Source organism: Canis lupus, chromosome 12 (genome assembly GCF_048164855.1).
Source record: "Canis lupus baileyi chromosome 12, mCanLup2.hap1, whole genome shotgun sequence".
NCBI classification, from domain to species: domain Eukaryota; kingdom Metazoa; phylum Chordata; class Mammalia; order Carnivora; family Canidae; genus Canis; species Canis lupus.
In genome coordinates this window covers 29316199-29336805 of record NC_132849.1, presented here as the reverse complement: position 1 = coordinate 29336805, position 20607 = coordinate 29316199, and the positions used below count along the sequence as shown (strand labels likewise).

The 20607-nt window shown below is 48.3% G+C and overlaps 2 protein-coding genes and 1 long non-coding RNA gene across 21 annotated transcripts in view; 2 read left to right on the top strand and 1 right to left on the bottom strand.

Annotated features, from left to right (window-relative positions):
• The window catches only part of ACOXL (acyl-CoA oxidase like), a 353848-nt gene extending 344872 nt beyond the window's left edge, over positions 1 to 8976 (top strand). For all 3 annotated transcript variants that reach the window (XM_072770257.1, XM_072770256.1, XM_072770255.1), the window contains one exon: positions 8101 to 8976. In XM_072770257.1, the coding sequence (XP_072626358.1) occupies positions 8101 to 8301 (201 nt within the window). In that variant the 3' untranslated portion in view covers positions 8302 to 8976. The remainder of the gene's footprint in view (positions 1 to 8100) is intronic.
• Positions 1438 to 13665, bottom strand: LOC140601414 (uncharacterized). Of its 4 annotated transcripts, none has more exons than XR_012004423.1 (3): positions 13484 to 13665; positions 8075 to 8677; positions 1438 to 2043 (listed from the first exon to the last, which is right to left on the bottom strand). It is a non-coding gene; the product is annotated as an uncharacterized lncRNA (long non-coding RNA). The 4 variants fall into 4 exon arrangements; XR_012004422.1 differs by lacking the exon at positions 13484 to 13665 and adding an exon at positions 9764 to 10991; XR_012004424.1 differs by lacking the exon at positions 13484 to 13665 and adding an exon at positions 10161 to 10175.
• BCL2L11 (BCL2 like 11) overlaps positions 11444 to 20607 on the top strand; it is a 47752-nt gene continuing 38588 nt past the window's right edge. For 5 of the 14 annotated variants that reach the window (XM_072770268.1, XM_072770260.1, XM_072770265.1 and 2 more), the window contains exons 1-3: positions 13192 to 13463; positions 14347 to 14483; positions 14652 to 14741. In XM_072770268.1, coding sequence (XP_072626369.1) covers positions 13192 to 13463; positions 14347 to 14483; positions 14652 to 14741 — 499 coding nt within the window. Of the gene's footprint in view, positions 11699 to 13191; positions 13464 to 13725; positions 14036 to 14346; positions 14742 to 20607 lie in introns of those variants that run through there. The other 9 variants (XM_072770271.1, XM_072770272.1, XM_072770263.1 and 6 more) reach the window with 7 other exon arrangements.

The following is a 20607-nucleotide window of genomic DNA, read 5'->3' as shown; positions in this document are numbered from 1 at the left end:
TGTTTAGTACACACACAATTAATTTTATATATGTATGTTCCATGTTTAGTACACACACATAAGCTCACTAACCCACCATATAGTTCAAGTATTTTATTTGTAGATTCCCTGAGATTTTCTAAGTACTCGATCATGACATATAAGAATAAAAAAGTTTACTTCTTTGTTTCAATCTGTATCTTTTATTAAGATTCCGCCAAGAGTCCAGTTGAGCAGAAGCTGCTTTAATTAGACTAAGGTCAGTGTGCCTAGCCCAAGCTCCACCCCCACTCCCATAGTGCCTTTGTCCTGTCAGCAGTTGACCTGGGAGGATATTAGACTACAGCCTGGGATATCTTTGAATCTTCACTGAGTTCAACTTCTGGTTGTTACTATGGGAGCAAAGTTCTCTTAAATCTTTCTACATCCTAACTAGAAGTCCTTCCAAATTACTTTTGAAATTCTTTGGGTCCATGAAATTCAAAATTCCAGAACTGACTGCCACAGAATTTCTCCATAATAATTTAGACTCTTACTGTACATTTAGTTCTGGCAGTTTGTGGGGCTTCTGCTTCTCGAAAAAAATTTTGGACTGAAAATTATTCCCTCTTGAATATGCTCACATTTCTTTAGGTTTGGATTTACAAGGTTGAACTATTAGTTGATTAAAAAACCGCATTCTTTTGTATGAAAAGGTGTGAACCTAATAGTGAAGCTTTATTTATAACCACCTAATTTAATATTCTTTCTAGTTTCATGTAAATGTCTTTGTAGAAAATGCTACCAAGAGCGGCATTGTGGTTACTTTAATTCCATTGCCAATACTTTTATATGGTTTCCTGTATTCTAAAGGGAAAGCTAGATGTACTTTTCTTCTTTTAAAACTTTTCCTCTTATGAATCAGTACCAGTATGAATAAATGTCAGAAGTTCTTATTAAGTGGTTAAAGTTGATGTCTCTGTCTCAGCATCCGTGTTTTAGGTAATGATGATTAAGCAGACTTCATAATGGAAAATGCCAGAGTTATAAAGAAATTGTTCTTCTTACTAACTAAAGAACACATGATAATAATAATGTTTGTAAATACTCACTTTGTGCCAAACTCACTTAATCCTTACATTTTAATGATAAGAAAGGTATCGTGGTTTGGAAGTCAGAACCCCAGGGTTCCAAGTCCTACTCCTTTACTGAAATAGGCATTGTCATTAATATTTAGGAAATAATAGGATCGTGCACACTCTGGTTGAAAAACATTGCAATAGGAAGGACATTTTGGAGGTTAATTTGTCTCTCCTCAAAATGAACTCTTTGGTTAGGCAAAATGAGGTGTTTTGGTTTTGGTTGGTAAGGAAGGCAGTTTTTCTATTCTGACATTTCAGATTATACTAAATATTTTTATTAGCTGAAGAAATAATCAAATAAAATATAATTTATATTGATTTAGAGAAAATATGAAGCTAGAGTCCTGATTATTTAATAGAACCACAGAATTTCATTTCTTGCTAATGGAACTTGGTTGTAGAGAAAGCCATGAAAATGTACATGTTCTTGGGATCAGAAAGCCAAATCAAATAAGGTCTGGCTGCCTTGAGATGCAAGTGGTCAGTACAAGAGTAGAGTTCCCCTTTCCAGTGGTTATGTAAATCAAGACAGCTCAAATCATAACACATCGTGTGCTTTTATGCCCCCATGTGAGTGTTTCAAGTATGTTTTTCTTTATCTTTACCACTAGCCAAGCATTTGGAGCTAAGGTGGCAGATTACCTGATACAGACCTACCATCCTGACCCTTTGTCTTCAGGGGTTGGTGACTCTTTAGGAAAGGTGAACAAATGGGAAAGAAGTAAGGTCACAGCCTCTGAGAATTCAGTGAGTTTGAAAGTCTATAGTAGCTGAAGATTGAATTCCTTGATTGTGGTAATTTTCACTGACCATTATTTGACAGTCAAAAGTTGCTCTTCTGAAGGGATTTGAATTGTGTTTGGTGACTTAAGGTATGGACAGAGGAAGAGGGAAGGCCTGAAGACTTGTCCAGCAGAGTTCATCCAACTTCCTGAAGAAGAACCTGCAGAGCAAGACAGAAAATCTGTTGTTTCTCAAATACCCTTGTACCTGAGCCTCACTGGCCTAAGCTTAGTTTCTGAAGACTGGGAGTCTTATCTTTCTCAGGAAGAGCATCCAGATCATCAGGCTGGCCCTTTTGCATCATGGCAGCTGGCCCTGAAGCCAACATCCCCAGCGACTCCCTCTAGTGGCAAGATCCTAGAGGCCCCCAGGGCTGCCCATGGCGCCTAGTCCTCTTGGGGAATGTGAGCTAGTGTGGCTGGCCAGACCACACTCAGCACATATGGAACATCAATTCTGACTTAGGAAGAACATCAGAGGTCAAAAATTTGGACAGGGATAGAAGCATTCCCTCATTGAAACACCTTGTACCCTCCAGGGATAGAAACATTAGAGGAAGGGGGAAAGATGGAGGAAGAATAGGTAGATGGGGCTGTGAAAGCAGAAGGCTCTGGGTTAAAACCCTGGTTGTACCAGTTATGAGGTATGTGATTTGGAGCAAAGTTAAATGACATGTCCATGTTCTTTCAGCTAACACAGGAACTATTTCACGAAGGCTATACTTGGTAGGTAATCTATATCCAAGAACAGAAGGCTTGAAAGAGGCCTAATTAAGTTAGAGTGTGTCAAGTAAAGAAGAATGGCAAATGTGGTGATTCAGTTAATAATAAAGATCGTCAGGTGGAAAACAAGATAAATTTGGTTGGCCCATGGTGAAGGGGCAGACTGTTCTTGGGCTGTAGGTAAGGAAACTAGTTGTCGGAACAGAAGAAATCAAATACTGTTAAAGGATTCAAGTTCACAATCAATAATTTTACTTTAACCTGAGAAGTAAGTGGAAGTGATTCTGGGCTTTTTGGAAGAAAATTATCAGATCAAAACAATACTCAAGTAAGGTAATCTTGTGAGGTAAGACTCTAAAGAACTTGGTGAGGGTCTGAATCAGGGGGCTACAGAACACACATGTGCACACATATACAATCATTATACAATCATTATAAAAGGTTTCAGACCTATAAAAGGGACCAAATCATACAATAAGAAACATCTTTGTACCTATTCCCTAGTTTGTCATTTTCAGGCTGCCATCACATCACAAGTGGAGCCCACCTACTAGCTGATGAAAGGCATATGTGTTGATGTATACCTTCTCTAAGAAGGATCTCTTTAAATCTATTTTGAACAAGAAACACCATAGGCATCCTAGAATAAAAAGAGAAATCCATTTGGATAGATGTGGCAAGTCATGTGTCCATGTGTGTGGCTAGATTTCCATATACTGTCACACTCAGTCTCCAAGTCTCTGTGTAAAGGGACAGATGCACATTGAAACTTAGTGAATATGAGTTTCTTGGAAGCCTTTAAAGGCCCTAATGATGGTATTTGGGCGATAAAGAATCAACGACTTTCTTTTGCTGCCTTTTGCAACTTACAGGGTAGCCTTCACATAACTACCTCATTCCATCCTCCCAACCAATTCTGAGGTCAGACCTCTAACCGACACTTTATAAGTAGACAGACTCCAGGCCTTGGAGACAAACCCCTGTTGGCCATCCTTGTTTAAGAAATCTCTGGGAGCAGGGAAATGCTACAGTCCCATGAAAGAAAGTGATAGAAATGTGCCAGTCCGTTCCATCACACCAAATGACTCTGGTTAGGTCTAGCTGGGCCCCATCTGTTTCCCCTCTTCTTTTTTTTTTTTTTAAGATGTTATTTATTTATTCATGATAGACACAGAGAGAGAGGGAGGGAGGCAGAGACACAGGAGGAGGGAGAAGCAGGCTCCATGCAGGGAGCCTGACATGGGACTCAATCCCAGGACTCCAGGATCACGCCCTGGGCGCTTAAACCACTGAGCCACCCAGGCTGCCCTGTTTCCCCTCTTCTAATGGTGCAGGAGAACCTAAACATTTACAAGACTTGGAATCCCCAGTTGCAAATATTTTCTGCCTTTTCCCCCCATCCTTGACACTTTGATGTTACTGAGTATTTTTGTTGGAATCTAAAGCCCCTTGAAGAGATGATAAAGGCATGGCAGATGGTTACAAGGCAAGTCCTGGTGATTTGCTTTCTAAACCAGATTAGGAAAGCAGAGTGGGTGGTGGTCTACAGTGGGACTTCCAGCCTGCTATTCAAATTCTTTCTCAGAAAAAAAAAAAAAAATTCTTTCTCAGATACCTCACTGACTAAACAGTCATTTGGCTTTATAAACTGTTTCTACAACTGAAATTCTCCTTCAGTTAAGCCAATCAGTGAGTTACACCTCACTGTTAACTGCTTTAATTGTGTAATTATAGAATTTGACCTCAGATAATTAAGAGGGTAGAAGTATAGCTAAAGATGACCCACCCCACTGCTAGTGAATGGCATTTGAATTTTAAAAGGAAGATACCTGTTTTAGTTACCTTCTCCACATGGCCCTGGGCAACATCCAGTGAGCTAGACCTGCACAGCAAGTGATCTCAGGGTCCTAGGAAGCAAGAGTGGGCATTGCGAAGCTTCTTGAGACCTAATCTCTGGAATTCACACAGTGTCACTTTCTCTACATTATATTGGTCAAGACAAGCCACAAGGCAGCCCAGGTTCAAGGGATGGAGAAAAAGACTCATCACAATGCCCAAGCAAGAAAAGGGCTAATTGAGGGACATTTCAAGTTGGGGTAAAAGATATGACACAGAGAATACCAGAAGGTCCCCTGTGCTGGGAACAGAGGTGGGAGATGTGGGAAGAGTCAAGAAAAACTTCTGCACAAGGTCATAGGAATAGCTGGGGCGTGGCGGCAAGTTCACTGGACACCTCACACCTGGAGCATCTGTATTATAATTAATACCAACATGAGAAAAAAAACAGGTTTTTTTTGTTCAGAGTGCCATAAAGCTTAGATACTGCCCATTCTAAACCATCCTAGTCTCCCAACTGGAATAAGAAAATTGCTAAGACTTTCAAAGGGGGAAGAAAAAGAGAGAACCTACTGCAACTAGGTGGGGGTAGGAAGCCAAATTGATGTTATAAATCTCCTGAAAATCCATATGTTACCCTGTCCACCTACTGTCCCTCAAGTGTTGAATGCTTCCACTTTCTTCCGAGTAATTATTCTCAAATTTCACTCCCTGGATAGTTCAGTGGATCCAATGTTCTTATTATTTTAGAGCAATACTGCCAATGCTTTAGGTCTATCCTTGAAAATTTTTCTTAAGAATTTACAACTTTGTTCATGCTCTTTTATTTTTAAGGGCACCTATTCATTGGTGTTTCCTCAAAAGCTGGTGAGTTTTCTTTGTACTGAGATGGGTGGGCTTGGGATGCTTCATCTAGCACAGTAGGGTCACATACTGGCAGAATGGGGTGTGGGTGGGGGAGCAAGGGGGAGGTTACAACATGTGCTATTTTTGTGCTTGTATTATGGGGGTGTATGTTTGGTAATAAAGCTAAACTTTAATACTACAGGCATACCTTGTTTTATTGTGTTTCATAAATAGTGCAGTTTTTACAAATTGAAGATTTGTGACAACCCAGTACTAAGCAGATCTATCGACGCCATTGTTTCAACAGCATTTTTTCACTTTATGTCTCTGTGTCACATTTGGGTAATTCTTGAAATATTTGAAGGTTTTTATTATTTTATTATTTATTATTATAATGTTTGTTATGGTGATCTGTGATCAGTGAGTGTGACTAGCTGGAAGCTCAGATGATGGTTAGCATTTTTTAGCAACAATATTTCTTAATCAATATATGTTGTTTTGAGACATAATGCTATTGCACACTTAACAGACTACACTATGGTGTAAACATAATTTTTGTATGCACTGGGAATCCAAGAAATTCATTTGACTTGCTTTACTGCAATATTTGCTTCGTAGCCATGGTCTGGAACTGAGCCTGCAGTATCTCTGAGGTATGCCTGTACTTTGCTTAGTCCTATGGGGCTCCCTGATAATAAAAAAATATATATTGTATACATAATAATAAATGTTATAGTAACTACCTAAGTTAACTTTGTATTAAGATGTATTTATAAAAAGCCTTTAATATTTTTCGATATCCGGCAGCCCAGGTGGCTCAGCGGTTTAGTGCCGCCTTCAGCCCAGGACCTGATCCTAGAGACCGGGGATCAAGTCCCACATCAGGTTCCCTGCATGGAGCTTGCTTCTCCCTCTGCCTGTGACTCTGCCTCTCTCTCTCTCTTTCTCTCTCATGAATAAATATATAAAATCTTTAAAAAAAAATTCTTCAATATCTCCTTAATAGAGGAGGCCTGGGGCCACAGTGTGTATTACTAAACCTCCCAAGCCCAGCAAAATCTGTACCATAGGATAGGACTCCAGCCATTGGATCCTTTTTTAAAAATCTATTTTATTCTTATTTTTAAAGTTGTAAAAATGTTGAACAGAAATCTGCCTCCTGCAATTTCTGTCTCTGAGTACTTGTTCTGTGTTTGAACAGACCAAACTCATACTCTCTTCCACTTAACACTCATTCAGATAATTGAATCTCCACCATTGTTGAATGTATGACAAAAACTGGTTGAGTCTCATGATGCAAACCTAAAGGGAAAGTTATCTTGAATAATGAAATTACAATATGTAGAAGGTTTAAGGACTTATACACCATCTCATGGTTTTGAAGTATGTGGTTAAAGACCTTAAGAGTTGACAGATTAGTCAGGGATTTGTCAAGAGTATTAATTACAAACTTTGAAATCTTGGTCAGTGAAAGTTCATCACAGTGCATCTTGCAAATATGATCAAAGTCTTTTCACTACTGATTTTATGATGCTTAACCAGTGTGTAAAGAATGAAGGTTTTCATTAGAAATGACTGATGTAATAGAGCACATTTAAAGGAAGTTGTATTGTTAGACTATTTCCCTTACCCTACCCCAACCTCTGTTTTGGGGACCCCTCCCCTCATTGTCTCTAAACACCTAAAATGGCATTTGGGGCTCCTTTAAGGGAACTGTGCTCTTTACAAGTGTTAGTATAGCTTAGTGATGACCACCACTGTGAGGGCAGCAAAGGTGGGGCTGTTGTTAAGTGATGTTTTTCAAACCATAAAAATGAACCATGAAAACTGGGGACTAACTGTGATTTGGTGAGTGAAAGAAATTTATGGCTGGCTGAAAACTTGAAAATGGAGGGGTAAAGTATGCAGCTGGTTATGGGAAAGGAAAGCAGTCCCTCTGCCTTGTCCTTCCTTGTTGAGTTTTAGAAAAAAAAAAATCTATTATTTTGATAGCTTTATTTCCACTACCACCACCCCTCCCCCCACACACCAGAATAAAAAAAAAAATGCACTGGCACTTAAACCATGGACAATGAAATTAAAATACACCCAATGCAGCTCCCCCCAAATCACTAGCTTCCGTTTTCCCCTCCCTTCTGCTGAGATGTCTTATCTATGCCTTCCAGAATACATGAGGGTATCTTCCGGGTTCCTTGGTGTTCTCCTTAACTGCAGGTTGATTTCCTGCATCAGCCAGGTGGAAGGTGCAGAGATGCCAATGCTTGGTGTCAGTATCCCCAGTCCCACCTCCCGCGCATTTCAGGAACCATGGCCTGCTGCCAGGCAGGGGTGAGAAAGGTGCTAGTCTGGGGAAAACTGGGGCATGTCTCCACTAGTTCACCTGTCTCATGCTCTTCCTGTTCAGTTGCCTCTGCACGCCAGAGGGTGGCACCCCAGGCACTCCAGAGGTGGAGAGGAGGGCTATGATGGGGACTGGAGCGGTGGGGTGGGCAGGGCAGACAAGGGGACCAGTGATAAATTCTCAGACCTTGGTCTTGAGATTCCCATATAATTTTTGGAGCCTGCCCCCAACCCTGTTTGAAGGGAGCCGGCTTCTGCCAGACAGGTGGCACAGGTTTAGGAATTTCTATGATAAGGTATTGTGAAGGTTATTCATGACCAACGGCCTCTACCCTCCTGGGTCCCAGAAAATCCAAAGGGAAACAAGTTTCCCCTGTACCTGTAGGGTGGGTGGGGAGTGGGCGCAAAGCCTACGCACGCCACGGTGCAAATGAGCCAACATCTGACCTGTCACTTTGCGTTGTGTTTTTCAGTTGCTGGATCTGTGCGACTCGGTGAAGGATGATGCCCTGAGGGTGATCTCTGCCTTTAACATTCCAGACACCTCCCTCCACGCCCCAATCGCAGGCATCACCAATGCGAAGGCCGCCTGGGCCTTCTACCCTGCACCGCTGCAACCCGAGCCCGGAGAAGGGGCGCGCTCTCAGCGGCGCAAGCTGGAAGCCAAGTTATAGCGGGCGTGGTGCGAAGGGTGGTGCTCGCTCGCAGCTGCCACGACACTAGCTTTTATGACGCCTGGAACTAGGGCCAAGGCTGGCCTGGCATGCGCTGGGTCCCGGCTCTCGGGGCTCTCGGGGATTTGGGTCGCAGAGCAGGGTTCCCACAAAGGCTTGAGAGGTGCGCGTTGGGCTGTTGGGACAGGAAACCAAGCGGCAGCCCCGGAACATGCGGCTTTATCAGATAACCGTGCTGGAGCGGCAGCCACCTCTCCCAGTGTCAGTCCCTAGACGCTGGCTCCTCTGCGAACGCGCCTACACCCGGGTGCCACCAAAGGTCTCCTGCTGTCAGCGGTGACTCAGATTTACAGTGATTTTGGGAAACGGATTGATGCTGCGTAAAAAAAAAAAAAAAGTCAAACACTCGTGGGCAAAGTTTCAGTTCAGCAAGTGATGCTTTTCCAGTGAATCAGACCCTCTTGGGGTCTTAGAGGAGACGCACGGACCGGGAAAGCGGAGTGAGCGCCCGGAGGTTTGCTCTCGGCAGAGCGCAAACTCCGGCTCATCCTCCCAGGCAGGCGGCTTCCGGACCGTAAGGCGACGCGCGGAAAATACTTTTACCATGTGAAATTGTAATCTGTTCTTTAGAGGAGCATAGATACAAAGTTTAATAAAGGCATTAACGGATGGAAAGGCGCTGCAGCTGCTTGCCGAGGATGGGGGGACGGGCTGGGGCAGTACACCGCAATAAGGTGATTTCGGAACTAGGGGAGACCACACTGGCAGCCTGTAGTCCGGGCAAGGGCTGCAGATTCCCTGTCCCGTCTCTCGGATCCCCCCTGCCCCACTTGATTCTTGCTCCTTCCTCAGCCCCAGCCGTCCTCGTCACTCCCTCTCCACATCTCGTGGGGCAGAGGCAGGCGTGAGCACAGCTCTGCTCGTGTCCGCGAGGGGACAGCCAGGACCGGAGCAGAGACCTAACGCCCACCTACCTGCCCCTCCCCCACTGTCCCTTCTCTGGACCGTGGCCCAGTTTCCAGAGGACCTCCAGACCGGGTAGGAGAGGGCGGGCAGAGCTGGAGGTCGCCCGGCGCGGGGAGGTCCGCCAAATCTCCCCAGCACGGTCGGGGCTGCGGGAGGAGCAGACTCCGAGCCGACCTCTCCCATGCGCCCCAAAATAAGAGTGTTTAACGGGTTGCTTTCCCTGTCGCCTTTGTTTTTTAAAGTGTTCACAGGGTCGCTAAAGCAGACGACGCGGGGGCGGCGGAGCTGATAGGACCAGATGACAACCACAAGGGCTCTCTTCTGCGTGGTTCTTTTCCTGTCCCTGTCTGCATCGCCCAACCCCACGGAGAGCTCGGAGCACCCGGGCGGGTTTCTGGCTCCCAGCGGGTGCAGTTCTGTTGTCCCCCCCCTCCCCGCCCCGGGGCGATACGCAGGGCGGCTGAGGCTTAAGAGTTTGTCCGCCGGCGGCCGCCACCTGAGGTCCAGGGCAGCAGCTCCAAACCACGGTCAGGGTGGACATCTGGGCTCTGCGCCCACTTCGCCGCGTGCACGCCCTTGTCCTTTCCCTCCTGCAACGAAATTCCGGGGCAGAACCGGGCGTGCGTTCTTGAGTCCCTCCGACGACCCCTGGCCACCTGCGCTTGGCTCAGGACTCTTCAGAGACGCGCTGAGAAGAGTTTAACCAGGGGCTGTGCAGTCTTCTCGACGTTCCTGACCTGCTTATGCAGCGTAGGACACCGAGCGAGGTGGCCAGCAGCGGGACAACGCCTCGCTGATCTGCTCCTCTGAACTGAGGTCCCTTCCTTCTTGGTTCGGGGCGGGGGGACGTTAGGGGATCCTTAAACTCGGTTTCTTTATGCCATCTAACTAACCAGGTCTCCCCGCGGCAGGATGTTCCATCTCCCATCATCGCCCTTGCCCCCCTACCCCCCGCCCCGGCCGCGGCTGTCCGCTAGCCCCGGGAGCGCAGGAGGAGGTAAGGGTGGGGACTCAGGACCCCCATTAGGAGAACAGATGAGGGTGTGGACCCAGAGGAGTACGTCCCGGAGTGGGAGTGAGGCCGTCGGCACCCAGGAGAGAGGGGGTGGGGGCGCGCAGGGAGAAGTGGTAGGGGGTACTTCGTGCCCCACATCACTCCCCAGGCTCGCCTTCACTGGCCCCAGCGCGCCTCCGGGCGGGTCTCTGAGAGCCCGACCAATCCTTAGGATCCCGACCCAGCAGTGATACCACCCTCTCCCACCTGAAGGCCGAGATCCCTCTGGACTTTTTTTCTTCTTCTTCTTCTTCTGTTTTTTTTCTTGAAAGGATTTTTGTCGAGTTTTTTTCATTTCCCTGTTTTTACCTGCTCTTCGCGCAGCGCCTTCCTGCCTCGCACCGGGGCTGCGGAACAGACGCCTCTGGGGATCCGCTCTTTGCCCTGGTCTCCACTCTCCCCACTAAGGGCTCTGCCCCTTAACCGTAGGAGGGCCGGCCCGGGAGAAAGCGAGGTGCCCCTGCCAGGGGGCATAAGGAGGGCGCCTAAGACTACCGCGTGAGGCTGGGGCGAGCAAGATGAGCAGCCCGGCACGTCGGGGCCTCGACTCACCCAGTACCCCGGACTCTGGGAGAGAGGAGAACCCAGAGACCCTCTGCCCAACCTCGGCCCCTCGCGTTCTCGAGGATCAACCCAGTGCCCGCGCCTGCCCCAGAGCGGCTCAGAAATTCCCGCGGCCGATCGAGGGCTCAGCGGCGCCTCCTGAGGCTTTCCGCCGGCGGCAGCGGCCCGGCCCGGTTCAGTGTGCCCGGAGCGCCCCCTCCGTTCCACGCGCACGCACTGGCCCCGCTGGATCCGGGCGAGGCCAGGGTACACTGGCGGGGGAGGGGTGGGGGTGGGGGTGGGGGTGGGGGGCGGGGGGCGGTACCGGAGCGCTCAGGCCTTCAGGCAGCCTTAGTCACTCCAGTAAACACGCCCGGCGGGGGGCCGGGCCGGCGGCGCGCGCAGGGGAACCCGTCCGGGCCACCCCCGCCTTTACCTGTTGGAGCCTGAGCGCGCCAGCCGCTGCGGCGCGGCGGGGCGGGGCGGGGCGTCGGGCCCGCGCGGCGGGGCGGGACCTGGCGGGGGCGGAGCTCGCGGCGATTGGCTGAGGGCGCGGGGCCGCCAGTCTGAGCGGAGCTGCAGGGCTGTGCAGGTTTCACTTCGCTCCGCGCAGCCTCCAGGTCTGGGTCTTGCGAGAGGGCTCCGTCCCGCGTCGCCGCCGCCGCCGCCGCCACCGGATTCTCACAGTCGCCCTACGCGCCCCAGCCCACTGCGGCCAGCATCGCCACGGGCTGCTCGCTTTGCCCCGCTCCCGCCGCCACCCCTTTGGCGCCCTTTCCTTGGCCCTCGTCCCCCCCAATGTCTGACTCTGACTCTCGGACTGAGAAACGCAAGGTAAATACATCCGAACCCCCGGGAGCGGGCGGGGTAAGGACGGAAGACAGGCGCCGGAGCCAGGTGGGCGCCACCCCCGCCCCCTTCCCGAGCACGTGCAGGCAGCTGCAGGTCCCCGTCGCACTCTGGTCGCCGGGCGGGAGGCAGCGGTCCGGCGGGGCGGGCTCCCTCCCCCACGCAGGTCCAGGTCGGGGAGGGGGCGTGCGCGCAGAGCTCGGGGCGCTCGGCCGAAGTGCGCCTCGGGCCGGGATTCCGCGCGCCAGGGAGCGGAGAAGCTTCTCGGGGCCGGCGGGGAAAGGCAGCGCGCGCTCTCGGCGCTGTCCCGGGAGCTGCGGCCCCGCTCCTGGGTACTAGGCTGCGCGGCCGGCCGGCAAGTGTCGCCGCCCTGTCCCGAGACTCCCTCCCCACCCCCCACCCCGCATTCCCCAGGTAGCGGCCGCGCCGTCGGAGCTGGTCTGGCGGCTTGGCTGTCCTCGGGTGCTCGGGCCCGTTGCGGAGGATTTGCGGAACTGCGGCGGTTCTTTCACTGGCGAGCCTCGGCTTTTTCCTTGCACCGGTTGAGGCGGAGGTTTCAGGGCGGCTGCAGCGTTCGCGCTCTTCTGGACGTGCCTGGGGGCGCCCTGCCCTGCCCGGGCCGCGGCTGCGCCGCAGACACCAGCAGCCGCACGATCCCGACGGCGAGGGGCCGAGGGCCGCCGATCGCCGGCGCCACGCGATGGGCGAGCCTCGGGCCGCAGGACCTGCTCCGTGCGTGGGGCACCCCCACTCCCTCGCAGTGCGCCGGGCGGTGCGGTGCCCTCGGGGGCCTGTTACTCGGTGTCCGAGCTCGTGGCGGAAGACCCGCCGGCCGCGGGAGACCGGGGCGTGGATGTGTTCGTTGTCTGCCGCGCTCACGGGTGCGCGCGGACATGCGTGCCCGTGGCCAGTGGCGGCGGCTTGGATTTGGAGCGTACGCGCCGCGCTCGGGGAAGAAGAGGGAGGAATTTGTGGAGGACGGTGGGTGCCCCGGCTAGGGGAAGGGGCGGCCTTTGGGGTCTTCGGCCAGCCGGCCCGGGCGGGGGTCGGCGGCCAGCGGCAAGGACTGGGGTCCGAGGTCGGCTCTGCGGGTGCGGAGAGCGCGAGGCTCCTGCTTTGTCTCCAGGTGACCGGCCTGGCGCGGCGGGAACCCGGAGGCTCGCGCGGCCCCCGGACGGGCACAGGCGGGGCGGGCTGGGGGGCACCTGGGCAGCTCGGGTCGCCGGGACTCCCGCCGCGGCCGCCGGGGCCGGGGCCGGGGCAGCCTTCGGAGGCGAGTTTGTCAACAATCGCCTCGCCTTTGGCGGCCTGGCCCGTAGGCGCCGCCCCCGCGGGCGGCGGCTATTGGCTGCGGCGGGGAGCGAGCGCGCGCGGGCCAATTGGGAGCGCGGGCACCCGGCGCCAGCGGCGCGGGGAGGTCGGCGGTGCCGGCGGCGGCGGGCGCAGTGCGCGAGGGGAGGAGCGGGAGGAGGCGGAGGATGTTCCCGGCGGCGGCGGCCGGGGCAGCGCGGGCCAGAGGCGCGGCGCGGGGAGCCCTGGGCTGCCCGGCGGAGCGCGGCGGCGGCGGCGGCGGGCGGGCGGCCGGTGGTGGGCTCTGCGCGGCCCCGGGGGCTCTGAACGCGAGTCCCGGGCTTTGTCTCCCGCGCTCCCTTCGTGCTGACGGTCAGGGGGCTCCGGGTCGGCGAAGGACGCGGGCGGGACGCCGCGGGGCCCGGGCCCGGACGCGACGATCGGAAGGGAAGGGGCGGACGTGAGTTTCGGCCCGAATACCTCCACAGGGCAGGGTCGGTGGGACGCAGGGGCCGCGCGCCCGGGGAGCCTAGTGTGCGGAGTTACTTGGGCACTTTGCAGGGGGCGCCCGGGGACGGCTTCGGGGGTCACTGCCCCCCACTTGGAGGTGTGCACCCCACTGTGCGGGTTCGTCCGGAGAAGTTGCGTCGGGCTCCGCGCGGCGCGCTGCCCCCTGCGGGAGGAGGGGCGCGCGGGCGGGGAGCGGGAGGGACCGCGGGCGGGGAGCGCCCGAGCCCCGGCCGAGCCGCGCTCCGAGTTACAAACTCTATTGTGACGCACTTACTACGACTGCCGGCCCTTGCCAAACCTTCCCCAGACTTGCTGCCCTCAGCACTTTCGGCAGAACAATGGGGCCGGAGTGGGGAACGCGGCCAGCCGCCTGCAATCGCTGCATCTGCGCCCGCTCCTGTGCTCCAGCGCGGTATCTGATCCCGGGAAATCGGAGCCTGCTGGGAGTTTCCGACTTATTCAAGTCGGCCCTGAGCAAAGAGTGCATGTGAATACACTTAACACAAGCGGCTTCTGAAACGTGTGTGTGTGTGTGTATGAGTGTGTGAGTGTGAGACAGCACCAGTTTCACATTGACCTTGTAATTGTGTTTTGTTTGGTGGCAGGAAGTTTAGTCCCACCCCCTCCCCTCCCCCCGCAAAGATAGAGGTACCTTTGTTATTTTAGGTGTGTTTTTATTCTTATTTGGAAGATCCTCAGAGAAGTGTATGAACCAACAACTTAAAGTATTTGCTGTTCTAAAAGCTTTGGAGGAATCCACAAAAGTTAGCTAAATTTACTTGTTGTAATTATTATTTTGCTTAAGATAATCTTAGTTTTTGTTTTATTTGCAGAAAAAAAGACCAAATGGCAAAGCAACCTTCAGATGTAAGTTCTGAGTGTGACAGAGAAGGTGGACAATTGCAGCCTGCTGAGAGGCCTCCTCAGCTCAGGCCTGGGGCCCCTACCTCTCTACAGACAGAACAGCAAGGTAATCCTGAAGGCGAAGGGGACCGCTGCCCCCAAGGCAGCCCTCAGGGCCCGCTGGCCCCACCAGCCAGCCCCGGCCCTTTTGCTACCAGATCCCCGCTTTTCATCTTTGTGAGAAGATCCTCCCTGCTGTCTCGATCCTCCAGTGGGTATTTCTCTTTTGACACAGACAGGAGCCCGGCACCCATGAGTTGTGACAAATCAACACAAACCCCAAGTCCTCCTTGCCAGGCCTTCAACCATTATCTCAGTGCAATGGGTAAGCAATACCTGGGTAAGAGTAGTTAATGTGTGGTTGCTTGAATATCTGTCTAAAGGCTGTGTGTGGCATTTAAATTAAACTCTCTTTTAGAATCCTTTTATTGATTTAGTCCATATTTTGATGGGGATGTCAAATAAGACCTCAAAACCAACATTTTTTTTTTATACATGTTACCAAGTTTTGTGGCAGTGATAAAACGTACCTAGTATCACCTATTGATCCTGGCCGCCTGCCTTCATTAAAGTGTGTGTGTGTTGTTCTAACCACTAAGACTTAACTATTAATGACCTTGTGCTTGAAGGGGACTCGGTCAAATATAGCAAATAGCTTAACGACATAACCAAACATGAAGAAAGATGAGACAAGTTCCCCATTTTCAAAAATGACACTTAAAAAGTGATCTAATTCATCAAGGCAGTACCAATATAGCATCACAAAAATGGTTTGTTTTCCACTCGATTTCTCTTTGAGCTGATTTTTTGTTTGCTCAGAGGTTTTGGATATAGTACTAAGAAGATGAGATTGTGGGATTTTATTTCAGGGGTTAAAGACTGCTCTAGGGTCTGAACCAAAAAAACCTGACAGTACGATCAGTGAGGAAACTGAACTGGTAAGGACTGTGGCAGATTGGAGATCGTAACTGCCCCCGACTGTGGGCGTGTGGTCTCAGAATGGTAGGTTTTCCTATATTGTATAGTGCAAAATAGCCCAGGAGTACAGATTGACAATTGACAATTTAGAGCAAGCCAAATAAAAACTTCTGTTTGCTAGATTTGACCCTTGAGCCCCCAGCATGTGACTTTGAGCATGTTCAGTTCTGGCAGCCTCAGTAAGGGAGTAAGTATATATTGATTCAAATCACTCTTTCCCACTAATAGAAAATGTCTTGGTCAGGATTCACCAGAATCTTGCTTACCATTTGGACAGATAAGTCCTTCCTTCCTGCACCAATGAGATAGAAGTTGGCAGTATTATTCCTTAAGGATCCAGTATAGATTTTCTTACAACGTAGATCACACTTTGGCCAAAGTCTAACTAAAACCAAGTCCTGGAAGACAATGACAAATCTTGAATTTGCAGATACTATTGGGCTCTGTGTCTCGGCCTTCAGAGAGCTGCAGGTCTGTCCCTGTGTTATAGTTAGAACCTCAGAGAATTGGTTGCTTGTCTGGTTGGGGATACCTGGGAAGTAGCAAAGAGAGATGGTAAAGACACCAGTAGCTGCATGTTGGCTAGATATCTTCTGCTAAAAGTTGAGATAGACTTTGTTAAGATCCCTCCTTAGGGAAAGGAGCTTGAAGTTTATTGCTACTATTGCTTTGATAATTACGACCGTCCTGAATTCATTTGAACCTTCCTAGTTGGTACTTGTAAATGTTTGCCCATGAAAGTTCTCCCGAGTATATGAATCTACAGCATTCTTGCTCACTCTGAGTGAACGGGGCTTTATGGTATGTGTTTTTGAAAACCTGTGTATTTTAAGGATCCTTTGGAAGCCTTGTAATTTTTCCTGCAGACCTATAAATCTGCCTCTACAGGTGGTGGCTTAATGCACAAAAATAGTTTCTCTTAATCAGGAAGAGTGGGTGAGATAGTGTGTTTTTTGTTTTGTTTTGTTTTTTTAAGTATGTACAGTGACATACTATTTTCAGCGAGCTTATTATAAGGTAAGCACCGTTACTCAAGATGACAGATGTAATTCTTCAGAGATCACGATCTAAGTTATTAAGTAAAGTTATGTTTATACCTGTGAAGTCGAGTCATGGGTCCCAAGGTGTAATTTTATAGTAGTAACTACATTCTAGTAGATTGGCATGATAACTGAGACTTGAATGGAGAGGATTAAATGATAAGATATAAGGAGTTTGGGTTAGTGCACCAAGGTAAGTTTTCAGAATTAGGTTCTGGGGAGATTTGTTTGTTGGGGTGGGGGACAAATGGGGAACTGGAGAGGACTTAGTCAGATGTGAGTTTTATCAAACTGAAGCATAAAATTGACCCTCTCTGTAGTTTCTAACTTCTTTCCTGCTCATTCTTCTAACAGTTCCATGCCTAAAGACCCCTGAAATATGCCGAGTTGATACATTTGGGTTCTTTTCTCTAGTTTCTAATTATGTTTAGAGTGTTTTTTACTGAACCATATCCATGAAGATCTTCAGTGAAGCTTTTGGTAATTTATTGCAAAATACATTTTTCATGGAGAAGTCTTTATGATTGGTTTTAGCTGGGACACCACAAATGTGAGATTATAAAGAGGAACTCCTTCACTCATAAGAGTTTCTGCTCAGCAAGTTGGGGTAGATAGCAGTAGATCTTGCAGTTCTGACCTTGTATCTTTGTTCTAATGAGAAAGTGAATTCTTGTCTAGGATGTACATCAAGTAGATGTTAATACTAGAAGTGTCTTCATATTTTCCTCCATGTCCCCTATTTTTGGGGTACATTCAAACAATAGTATATTTTTCCATGAAAAGGAAAGCTTCCCCACCCCCCCACTTGTACCAACCAAATCTTGGTCTCTGTATACCCTGGGTGGATTGATTAATTTGACAAATGCTCTCTTTCTTAGTGATTAACTGATTACTTTAGTTAAAATCATTGACAGGTATTAGGTTTCTGAGTGCTTTCTCTGGTGTGTGTGTGTGCTTATGCCATAATGTGTTTTTAATACAAATTGTGTGCTAAATTCTGCACAAATTCATACTTTGGAGGTGTAGGTGTTGCAGTTGGAAGTAAGAATTGAGAAAGGTCAGAATGTGCTAGTGAACATTATGAACAGAGTGAGAGCTAGTTCATTAACTTCATGCATCAAATGACTTAAACATTGGTTCCCTCGAACATCAGAGTTTATAGGTAGGAGTTGTGTTGTCCTTTATTTTCCTCCGCATCTTGTGCATACTCCTCTTGCAGCTGATAATTGTCTGACCCACCTTTTAGATTGTGAGCCCTCTGAGGAGAGGCACGACATCCTGGAAATCCTAATGAGGGCATGACAAAGGAAATGCTCAGGAGATGTTCAGAGTTTTGAGTCTTGCTCATCAGTCTTTCATAAGAGCCAACTGAGGACAAATAAGATTTCAGAAAAAATCTGGTAGCAAGAAAAAGACCCTGAGCAACCCCCCCCCCAAAAAAAAATATATTTTTAACTATTTGTATCTAACTGTAAGATTTGTTTTGTGGGGGTGACATATGAGGTTTGGCTCAGCCCAGGCCCAGTAGGGAAGCTACAGGTGAGTACTGAGCACTTGCAAAGCAACTAGTGCAATTTGAGATGTGCTTGTTAGTGTCAATCCACGCTAGAGTGTGAAGACTTAGTATGTAAAGAAGAAAGTAAAATATCACACTCATCTTCGTATTAATGATATATGGAGATATTTTGAATATATTGGGTTGAATAAAAACTTTTTTATTGTAGTTAAAAAAAACCTGCATAAACCTCATAAAACTTAACCATCGTAACCACTTCTAAGTGTACATTTCAGTAGTGTTAATAAGTATATTCACATAGTTTGCATCCCACTCCCAAAACTTTCTCCTCTTATAGAAGAACTAAAGCACTATACCCATTAAACATCCACTCTGCAATTCCCCTCCTCCCAGCTCCTAGCACATTGTATCTGTGTCTATGATTTCGACTGTTCTAGATAGCTTGTGTAAGTATCTATCTTACGTGACTGGTTTATTTCACTTAGCATTGTGTCCTCAAGGTTCATCCTTATTCATCATCATTAGCCTTCTCTTCCTTTTTAGAGCTGAATAATAATCCATTGTATTTATGTAACACACTTTTTAAATTCATTCATCCATCAGTGGACATTTGGGTTGTTTCCATCTCTTGGCTATATTCTGAGTAATGTCACCCTAAATATGAGTGCGCAGACATCTCACAGATGATGCTTTCAGTTCTTTCAGAAGTATGCAAACATCTCTTCAGAATCACACTTTCAGTTCTTTTGGATATCTATCCAAAAGAACTATCTATCCAGTATTTTTAATTTTTTGAGGAACCTTCATACTGTTTTCCATAGTGGCTGCACAATTTTATATTCCCACCAGCCGTGTACAGGGGTTCATTTCTCTATATCCTCACCAACGTTTTCCTTTTTTTTTTTTTAATAATCTGTGTGAAGTGCTTGTTGTAGTTTTGATTTTAGTTTCCTGGATGAGTGATAGTGAGCATCTTTTTATATGCTTGTTGTCTATTAAATAAAATATTTTTTATATTCATTTTACCTGTTTCTTTTTACTTTTTAAAAGTGTTTCTTCTAGAAAAGTAGCAAATTAGATCCATGGCTGGCATTCTGTTTATCTGGATAGGTTGCTTTGCAGATGGAGGAGCTAAAATGTTCAGGGGCACTTTAGCCAGCCAGACCTTACTCTTCCCACTCATCGTTTCCATGTAATTTACTCCTTTGGTTGCTTTTGTTGACTTTATAGTGAAAGTACTTAGCCTGATCTTGTAAGCATCTTAAATAAGCTTTGTTGATAGCTGTGTTCTTCTGGCAAGTATAAATACCAGTTTGGGTTTACTTTTTCAAAACTCCAGCTTTTTTGAAAAAGTTGAAGGTGGGGTGGTTTAGTTCTTCAGGCATCTCAAGGCTGCCTAGAGCTTCTGATGATAGTCTTCTTTGCTGAAGACCCACTTCTGGCTTCTAGACTCAGGGTCACTAATTTGGAAACTAAGAGAAGCAAACCTGCTTTACAGGTCCTGAGTGGGGATAGAAAGTGAGAAAAATGAAAGTTTTTTTTTTTTTCTAACTCATTCCAAACAAAATTTAATAATTGATAATACAGATACCATATATGCCCTTTGCCTAGTTTCCCCCAATGGCAACATATTATATAATAGTACAGTTCACAACCTGGAAGTGACATTGATAGAAGCTAGCTACCTTATTCACGTTTCACCAGTTCCCCGTGCACTCCATTTTGTGCGTGCATGTGAGTGTGATTTACTCCTATGCAATTAATCAGATGTGGAGATTTGTGTGATCACCATTAACAGTCAAGATACAGAACAGTTCCATTACAAGGAGCCCTTTTTGTACCTCCCTTCTGTTTCCACCCCCCAACAACCCACTGATCTGTACTACATATCTACACTTCTGTCATATGTGACCTTTTGAGATGGGCTTTTTCACTCAGCATAATTCCACAGAGATCCACCCACAATGTTGCGCGTATCAGTAATTGCTTGGTTTTTATTGCTGAGTAGCATTCCCCAGCGTGAAGCGTTGATTGACCCGTGGAAAGACATTCGGGTTGTTTACAAGTTCTGGCACCCCAGGCACTTACTGGAGGGCTAGCCAGCCCACGCTGCAGGTTGTACGTTATCCCCTGGTACGTCTTCTGGGAGCTGCCATTTGAATGAGGGCACAGGCTTCCTGGTAAAGCCACCTCACCAGGTGACTGGCCAGGACGCCACACCTCGACAACAAACTGCTGCTGTAAATACTCCCGGACAGGTTTTTGCATTTATGTGAATTTTCATTCCCAGAAGTACAGTTGTTGGATCATGTGGTAGTTTAGTTTTTTAAGAAACTGTTGTTTGCCACAATGGTTATGTTCCCATCAGCAACGTAGGAGGGGTCCAGTTTTTCTAAATCTTAGCCAGCATTTGGTGTCATCACTATTTTTTTTAGCCATTTTGACACATGCCTTATTGTAGCTTTAATCTACATGCCCCTCATGGCTAATGGTGTTGAATATATTTTCATGTGCTCATTTTGCATATGTATACGCTCCTCCAGGAAGTGACTGCTTCTGTGTTTTGCTCATTTTTTCAATTGATTTGGTTTTTTACTCTTTCACTCTTTTTGAGAGCTTTTTTGCATTCTAGACTCAAGTCAGATATGTGATTTGCA